Consider the following 10,202-nt stretch of genomic DNA (forward strand, 5'->3'; position numbering starts at 1 on the left):
TCTCTTGAAAGCATAATGCTTTGTAATAAAGAAAGAATCTGGTAGAAAGAATGAAACGCAAGCTAAGTTTTGGGAATTACTATATACAAAAACAAAACAGTTATCACCCATAATCTGGTAGAGCGGTTCTTACCGTAATCATAATCATTCACTTTTTCATCTCTATCTCTCTATATATAATCATTATCATAATCTTAATTACAATCATATTATTCGTATCAAGTTCTCCCTCTCTCTAACTTTGTTTCCTCTCCATTCAATTACATTCACATATTTCTCTTTCTCTCTCTATCGTCTATGGCAACCTCATCATCTTCTATAACACACAATAAAGAAGGTACAAGGATCTAAAAATATTAACCTCTTTGTGTTTTTCTTTTTTCAATTTATGAATTTCAATTTTTCTATTTTTTTTTTTGTGTTTGATATTAATTTTGATGCATATTTTTTTTTTTTCACATGTTAATTTGAACACAATATGCAGAGAAACAAATTGAACATGATCAAAATGTTCTGCAAAAACATGTTGCATTCTTCGATAGGAACCATGATGGCATCGTTTATCCATGGGAAACATTCCAAGGTTAGTTTTTCTTCTTTTTTTTTTAAAAATAAAAAATTCTTCTCATTTTCTTTTAATAACTTTTCTTCCATAAAAATAAAATCCCCCATTTTTGTTTTTACCTATTTTTAGTAAAGTCTCAAAAATATTTCCACAAAGAAATAGGAATGGAAACAAATTAAGAAACATAAAAGAAAGAGAGAAAGTGAACCATAATTGAATTATTACTTGTTTCATGGATATTTTTACGGTTAATTTGGGGTGCTCTACCTAAATGGTGCCACAAGGAAACCAATCGATAGTTGGTTTAGTGGTGATTGACGTTGGACTATGTAAAGAGAATCACAGTTTGATCACCACAACTGCGATTGAAAGAATGCTAAAATCACTCTATGACAGAACTGACAATCAAACCATATCAGGCGGTCCAATGATAGTAAAATCCAAAATAAATGGTGCCACAAGTGTTTACTTAGTAACTTTATTACTTCCCTAGATAGGGGCATGGTGCTTATGCAAAAATTTATGTTAGGACATGTCTCTACTTATAAGTGGGATTAATTGAAATGATCAGTCTCTAGAATTGTGTGAAAAAATATCTATATAAAGTTGTTCTCTTGATTACAGGGTTTCGGGCAATAGGTTGTGGAATCGTGTTATCGAGTGTTGCTGCTATTTTCATAAATCTCGGTCTTAGCCAGAAAACTCGTCCGGTATTTCTCTTTAATTCCTTTTTTCCATTTTAATTAAGAAATGATGCTATTACAAAACAATTTTTTTTTTATAAGAATATTACAAAACAAATTAGTTAGACACAACATTAAATTAAATATGTTTGAGTGGGCATATTTAAATTTTAAAAAATTTAAAAATAAAAAGATTAATTAATATTAAAAGACATGAATAAATTATTTTTCTTTAAATTCTTCTTATTTATATTTATATGTGTGTTTAAATATTTTTAATTTTGGATTGTGACATGGGACTTACTCATTAATTACAACACATGGTTAGGAAAAGGAGCAAAGCTGCTCTCATTGATTCGTTTGTCCAGACTTTTTTTAGCTTTTTATTCTCTTTAAAATGAGAAGTTGGGCCAGATACTTTTTTAATAAAGCTCTTAATTATAAAAAAACAATTTTTTTTCAATGCGGAAAATTCATACTTATCTTTTATTTTCAAAATATTTATTTTTTTGACGGCTTCAAAATATTTATTTATTTATACGTTTGATTGTCATTTTTTTTTAAGTTTTTTAAAATATATTTTACCAAACAACTTTTAACTTAAAAATAGCTTTGAAGCTAAAAACACAACAACCATCAAATAACTTTAGCTTTTTTCTAGAAAGTTATTATTTTCACTTTTAGCTTTCAGATAGCTTATAAGACCTAAAAAAGTCAGGCCAAACGGACTCATTGTCATATCTCTTATATTCTAAGCTTGTTCCAAAAAATTATCTTTACCCTAATTTCATTTTCCCTCTATTTTTCTATGTGGTTCCCTCACTTTTTTTTTCCTAATCTCAACCGTTTAATTCCATTCCTTTTTTATGTGGTTCACTTAATCTTATTCTAATCTTAACCGTTTAACGAAACACATCATTATGAAAAATATATATAATAAAAATCTAAGTTTAATTTTTTATTTTTATAACCGTTTAACGAAATAAATCTTGTCCATATATTTTTAATTTACTACTTCCACCATTATTTTTATTTTTTTATAAGATACATACACCATTATTTGAATACAACACATCATTATTAAAAAATATATAATAAAAATCTAGAATGAACGTCATTAGTAAAAAATATAATAAAATAATTTGTAATGTTCACATTATTGTCGCATCATTGGAGAACGAGAACAACAAGCTGAAGATGCAATATTCACATAATTCAAAATAATTTAGAATTTGTTCAAAATATTAGCAAAAAATTTAGAATGAACATTATGAAACGAATACGTTAAGATATAATATAGAATGAATATTGTATTCAAAATAATTTAAACTATTCCAATTAATTTTTGAATTGTTCGCTAGAAAAATATTATTGTCACGTTTCAATTACTATATTTCTATTATTGACACATTTATATTTCCATATTTATTACCCTGAAATTTAATTAATATATTTAATGTCGTTTATTTTCAGAAGTTAATTGATATGTCAATTATTATCACGTTTCAATTAGTATCTTTCTATTATTGACACATTTGTATTTTAAATTAATACGTCGTCAATTGTCTTTTAATTTCAATTAGTATCTTTCTATTATTGACACATTTGCATTTTAAATTAATACGCAAGTTGTTTTTTAATACGCCAGACCTTAGACTTTTTTAACCAAACGAACCAGGTAAAAAAAATCGTAAAAAAATGTATTAATTTAAACAAATTTTTCGTAAAAAAATCATTTAATTTAAAAAAATTATCATGGTTTTGTTTTTTCCCGTAAAAAAAATTATATTATTATATATTGAAACGAATAAGAGCCATTGTCATACTATTATATATTGTCTTTATAATTTATTTTTTCTCCTTCACCAATATGTTTCAATTTAGTCTTTTCCGTTAGTTTTGTCAATACATGTGTCAGTGTGTCCACGTGTATCTCCACATATGCAAACTGGCTGTCACATGTGACGAAATTGACGGAAATGACTAACTCATGCAAACGGTAAAAAAGTAAGGGACCAAACTGATACTTTTTAAATGTAATGGACCAAATTAAAACCTAAAATAAATATAAGAGACCAAATGTATAATTAAGCCCAAATATTATTAAATATTAGGCTAATTAGACCTTCTAGTTTTTTTTTATATTTATTTACCAAATAGTCAGATGTTTTATCCATGTGTTTAGGGATTTCATTTCAAGTCTAAATATTTAAATTTGTCATAAAAAAAATGTCTAAATAGTAAATATGTATGGATGTATGTTAGGAGAATTGAGAAATAATAAAACCTTTTAAGATAGAAAAACACACTTTTAGTCAAAAAAAATAATAATAATAATAATAGAAAAACACACCCTATCAAGATAGATATTTTGATACCTTTAGGGCCCGTTTGGTGCACAGGATAAGAGACAGGATAGGATAACTGTATCATATCCTGCCGCAATCCAGTGTTTGGTGATACAACATGATATGATAAGTTAATCCTGAAGCTTATCCTATCCTGTCTCTCTAGTTATAATTCTTATCCTGAATTTAAGTTGGGTTACCAGCAGGATAGGATAAGAAAAAAAAAATACTGGTTTATTTTATAAAATATATTTTAAAATACATAAAATAAAATTAATAAAATATAAATAATTAAATAATTAATTTTTAAATATATATGTGATTTTTTCACAGGGGTAATTTTGTAATTTATATATTCTAAAAAATCAAAATTTTACTAAAATTACAATATTTTAAAGTAAAATGATTATTAAAAAAATTGATAAATAGGGATATTAATTTAAATTTTATAAAAAATTAAATATAATTCTTTTGCAATAGTAGTTTTATTATTTACGTATGAGATATATCATATATTTATTTGGCTTATCTAACATGTATATATTATTGAGTTATTTATTTGATCATGATTCATATAAAAAATTAAACTTGATTATTTTCTCATGATTTTTATTTTAAATTATATAAAGTTATTTGATTACTTATTTATATTTTTTATTTATAAAATTCAAAGTATTACAAAATAATTTTAAAAAAATAACAATTGTTTTACAAGAGTAATTTTGTCAATTAAATATGTTATATATCTTATCATATTATTATGAGCAAGTATGTATTAAAAACAAAATATAATAGTTATCATGTTTGTTATCCTGTGTGCACCAAACACAGGATATGATAACTGAGTATAACTGTTATCCTGCTGTTATCCTATCCTATCCTTATCCTGTTTTATATCCTATCCTGTCACTAAGCTATCCTGCGCACCAAACGGGCCCTTAATGAAGCAACTTAAATAAAAAGTGCAGATGAGAAAGATTGACCACAAATTAAATTTGGATTCCATTGAACTAGCGAACGTGTGAAAAGAAAAAGGAATTGCGAAGTGGAAAAGGAATCATATTACAGTAATTATATCATTATCAATAGAGCTATCAAAGGGGCCGGCCCTGTCCGGCTTGGCCCGGCCCGGAGGGGCCCGGTTAAATAAAGGGATCGGCCGGGCCCGTTAACTTCATGGCCCGACTCGATAAGCAAAAGCCTACATGGTTCGATGGGTCGGCCCACTAATTTTCATAGTATTTTTTTTTTGAAAAAGAAAAACATATTCTACTAAATTTATGTTATATTTCTCAACTAAATCTTCAAGAAGGTAATTCGTATCCCTATATTTTTCTCACATAATCTCCCAAACAACAATATCTTCCTCTTTATCCTCATCAAACAAACAAACAAATCTCTAACAAATAATCTCATTTTAATCCAATAATTTTTTTGTCATATTATTATTATTACTACCCAAAACAAAATCCAAGTTTTATTATATATTTCATTCATCCATTGTAATTTAAGTAAAAAAAAAAAACAAAAATATAGAAAGAATATAAAATAAATACAATAAAAAGATGATAGGCTTAAAATAACCATATTCTAAGTTTTATATCCTTCGTTGTAATTGCAGAAAAAAATTAAAAAAAAATATAAAAAGATGATATGCTTAAAAATAGGAATAAAACATATTATAGATAGGAACAAAACACAAATAATAACAATAAAACAACAAAAATAATAAAAAAAAATTATATATGAATTTATGCATAAAAATAGGACCAAAATATAATAATAAAAATATTATAAAAAAATTTAAATAACTTTTTAAATTCTTTAAGGGGCCGGCCCAAAAGCCTGTGGACCGGCCCATGAAAAAGCCTGACCCGATAAGGCTCGCCCCTTTTTATGAAGCCCGACCCGTGTAAAAGGACAGGGCTAATGGGCCGGCCCGATAGCCCAGCCCTTTTTTACGGCTCTAATTATCAATAATGTTATTATGGGTTAACTAAGAAATTGCAATTAGGTGGTTAATGAGTTTTTTTTAGAACAAATTGTTTGAAGAAATTTGAATTCAATTTCTGATAAAAACAATTTTTTGTCCGATTTTAATCACCTCGAGTTTTTGTCAGATTTTTTGTTATTAGTTTGATCTTGAGTATGGTCATTCACTATCTTTAAAATTCTTAAAGAAGAGTTCACATTACTATAAGGGCTTAATTAATAAAATGGTCCCTTAAAGACATTTTTGGTTTCAGATTGGTCCCTTAAAGAAAAAAAGGTCCAAATAGGTCCCTTAAAGAAAAAAAAGTCCGAATAGGTCCCTTAAAGACATCTCCGTTAATCAGTTTGGTCCCTAAAAAGAGGTCTAAATAGGACCAAACTGATTAACGGATATGTCTTTAAGGGACATATTCGGACCTTTTTTTCTTTAAGGGACCTATTTAGACCTTTTTTTCTTTAAGGGACCAATATGAAACCAAAAATGTCTTTAAGGGACCATTTTATTAATTAAGCCTTACTATAAGTATAGTCTCTATAGTTATATACAGAAATATTCGGCTTTCACCAAAAAGTTTATCATTCCTCACTTATTTATGCTTTTGGTACTTTAGGGAAGAAAAATGAAAAATTAATGGCCAAGCAAAAGTAAAGCTAATTAAAGCTGAAGCATGTGCAAACAGAAAAATAAATCGGAGGATCAATGGGAAAATAAATAATAGTCAAAATAAATGAATAATACAAATGCAGTAATATTCTCTTGTAACATAGTATTCTTCGACCTTTCTCTTTTCACAACAACGAGAATACAAATGCAGTAATATTCTCTTGTAACTTGTACGTTATATTTTTTAAGTATTAAATTTTTTTATGTTATTAAATGCAAATTTTTATTTTTAGATACCTTAACATATACCTTGACCATAAATTAATTTTTGTAAAGGAATCATTTTAAAGGAGTTCACTTTAGGGTTAATGTTGTTAAATAGGCTTGAAGCTTTTGCGAGTGAGATCTAAATCAAGGAAAAGGAATAAATAAAGTGAGACATAAAGCCAAAACGTGTAACACACCATAAGAAGCAAATTGGTTATGAGTTGGAAAAAACAAATTAAAGTGAACAAAATAAATTTATTTTGGTCAAGAAAAAGACTGCTTGAAATAATTATGTTGAGGAATATTTTCAATTATTTTTTGTTAAGGAATATTTAGTTTTTTTTTTGTAGTTAAAGAAAAAATGACAAAATTATTATAAATCTACACACACAACACAAGTGAACGAATCAGAGTTCAAATCCCGACTATGATGTTTGACTTAACAATTTCAACTGTTTTTATCAGTTGAGATAAGACTTGTGGACATAATATTTATTTATTTATTTCATAGTAAAGAATTTATTTATGTGAACCCTTTTCGCAAAGAATTTACTCAAGTTTTTATTTATTCTTATATATACATTGTGTACCAAAAAAAACTATATAACACTGTCGGTGTACAAAAATTATATCATCAACACTCATTCTATCCCTGATAATTGCTGTTTGGTATGTAACTTATTTTTTCATTTAATTTGATGTAGGGAAAATTTCCTTCTATAAAACTACCAATAGAAATTAAAAACATCAACAAAGCAAAACATGGAAGTGACTCTGGTGTCTATGATAGCGAAGGAAGGTAAATAGCATTACCATCATTTTGAAATGGCACATATATTATAAAACGGATGAGTATTAGAAGTACACACAATTTATAATATAGATTAGATACATTTAATATTTTATAAATTAAAAAAATATTATTATTTTTTTATAATAAAGACCGGAGAAAGTAATAAAAATAACATCTCCACTCCAAGACAACTTGACACCTAGAGGACAGAAGAAGAAAAAAAAAATGAACCACTACGAAAAGCAAAACTGGGCCAAAAAACTCACTAGAAGCATCAAGATCCAGTTCTATACCTTAACAAACTCCATTAATTTTAGCATGAAATAGGTTGCATCTCGCATTCATAGAATGTTAGTGTATGAGCTGCAGGCATGCTCATTGGCAAGCTAAGCCCGCATGTGAGCCAACTGCAGCTGCTAGGCCTGCGCGCGCGTGGTTGCTTAAGGCCCAAGTTAGTTGGTTAAGTTTGTTAGTTTGTTGTTAGTTTGTTGTAACCACTTTGCAAGTGTTATATAAGGGCTTGCCTATGTCTAATGAGAACTTAGTGATTGCATTTGCCTTAACATAGAAGACTACCAATTGGAAAAGGAGGTGCTAAACAAAAATCCGATTATAGTTAATGATCATTATAATTTATAAGGTTTTCTAATTGGGTTGTGAAATCAATCACTATTGACATCAATGCATTGCATATACAATCTGCTACTTACATATTTGGACTGTGATTTTAGGTTTGTTCCTTCAAAATTTGAAGAAATTTTCAACAAGCATGCAAAAAAAAACTCAAATGCTTTAACATCTGATGAATTGATCGGGCTGCTAAAGGCAAATAGAGAGCCTAAGGATTACAAAGGATGGTGAGTTTTTTACATATACAAGAAAAAATTAAATTAGTGATAAAAAATAAAATATGAAATATTCACTAAAGTGCAAAGGGATTAAAAATATAATTTATTTTTACTTTTATTGCACATATATAGTCCCTTAAATTTATTTTAAGTTTTAATTTGATCTCTTATGTTTAATAATTTTTAAGTTGGTCCATTACATTACTGATTTCAACATACCTTTTCATTAAGATTGAAGTTAATTTCTCTAACTTTTTATTAAATTTTGAGTTAATTTCGTCTAAAATTTTCACGTGACATCTTTTTAAGATGTTCATCCATGTATGCAAATATGTTAGTTACGTTGACGATTTAAGTAGAAATTTGTCTAAAAGGACTAACTTGAAACTTTTTAAACATAAAAGACCAAATTAAAATCTAAACTAAACTTAAGGGACCAAATATACAATTAAGCCTATAATTTTTTTTTTGCTATTTTATTTTTCTAGTATATGTATGAGTCTTTAATATACAACCCTGGTCCAATGATGAGTCTCATGGAGTAACATGTTTTATTTATGTTTTCAACAGAAAAAGGATTTTATTGTCAAACTTTTTATTTCCGTGTTCATTAGTTTGCATCAATATTAAAAAAAAATCTAGTAGTAATAAAATTAGATTAAGCTGCTATACCAAGTTAATCTCAATGGTCCTACAAATTATGTCAAAAAAATAGAAAAAATGAGACATGGACCGACAATGTAAAATATTTGTATACCGTTATCCAAAATCAACTATGTATTCCGCCAAATCTCTCCACTACACCCCACTTTCATGGTATGATAAAAAAAAACTCTATATTATATTATTAAAAAAAAACTTTCTATATATTTTATTTTTGTATGTTGATATTTGTTAACAACAAAAAATTTATATTAGAAGCATCAATAATAATATATCACACTTGATTTATAATAAATTGTTGCAAATTTAATGTTCAGGCTTGCTAGCTACACAGAATGGAAGATCTTATATGTTCTTTGCAAAGATAAGAAAGGTTTACTTCACAAAGAAACCATTCGTGCTGTCTATGATGGGAGCCTATTTGAACGTATGGAAAAGGAACACTCAGAAAAGAAAAATAAATAAATAAATAAATAAAATATTGATTATTCATATTGAGAAATTAGGGGTCATATGAATTTCTATTAATTGTGTCTTTTCAAGTAATTCTATTCATAGATTGTGATATTCCTATGGGTGTATTGTGTGAGTGTGTGACTTAATTAAGGAATGAAGTTTTATCATCTTTGTTTCATTTTATATTAGGACATAGATAATTTGGTCATATATATAAACAATACATTCTATTTTCTTTGATTGTTCAAAGTATTATTGTGTTGTGTGTAAATTAATCTCGAATAAATTATCAATAATAAATTGGTCTATATATGTTTGATTTGATACGAGATTTAAATTTTGAACTCTTTAAATAAGAGGTCATAAGTTTAATTTTTAAATCTTGCAGGTGGTGGTTTGGAAAGTAATAAAATGTGTTGGTTTGAATGGGATACTATTTGTATATGTCAAAAAAATCGAAACTAATAAGTAATAACCTTTGGTGTCAATTATTGGTTTTTAGATATGGTTCTTTGGCAGACAACTTCTTACACCACAATATTGATTGAGAAATATTTGTTACCAAACAAAAAAATATACTAGTATACTTTTAAAGCTATGATTTTTAACCAAACAAGATATGATTGGGAAAAATTGTTTGAAGAAATCAAAATTCTGTCCTAGAGAATTCTTAGAGCGCGCTCGAAAGGATTTTCATGTGACCTTTGTTTGTGGCGCACAAATCCATTATTATGTTTAGGAGTTGTCTGATATTTGGCTTGAATATTGTGTGTGGCTTTGTCTGCATTTAATGGTGTGATTCTGTTTGCTGCTAGGCTGGTTTTTTTTTCTCGGTTTTGTGTGCAGGGATACTATTTATATGAGTTTTGAACTCTAGACCACTATTGGGCTTTGTGCGTGGATATAAATGGTAGGTGGCTCGATATCGGGTGACCTACCATTTATATCCACGCAGCAAGCCCAATAGTGTTGGGCGTGAGGAG

At 27.6% G+C, this 10,202-nt stretch overlaps 1 protein-coding gene across 1 annotated transcript; it reads left to right on the plus strand.

Moving 5' to 3' along the window:
- The first annotated feature begins 12 nt into the window (after window positions 1–12).
- On the plus strand, window positions 13–9,402 carry LOC123902618 (probable peroxygenase 4). The gene is made up of 6 exons (XM_045952386.1): window positions 13–337; window positions 485–583; window positions 1,190–1,275; window positions 7,164–7,258; window positions 7,984–8,109; window positions 9,081–9,402. The coding sequence occupies exons 1-6, from the start codon at window positions 298–300 to the stop codon at window positions 9,226–9,228; spliced, it is 594 nt and encodes a 197-aa protein (XP_045808342.1). The 5' UTR covers window positions 13–297; the 3' UTR covers window positions 9,229–9,402.
- Window positions 9,403–10,202: the final 800 nt, after the last annotated feature.

This window comes from Trifolium pratense, linkage group LG1, assembly GCF_020283565.1.
Source record: "Trifolium pratense cultivar HEN17-A07 linkage group LG1, ARS_RC_1.1, whole genome shotgun sequence".
In the NCBI taxonomy this organism is placed as follows: Eukaryota; Viridiplantae; Streptophyta; class Magnoliopsida; order Fabales; family Fabaceae; genus Trifolium; species Trifolium pratense.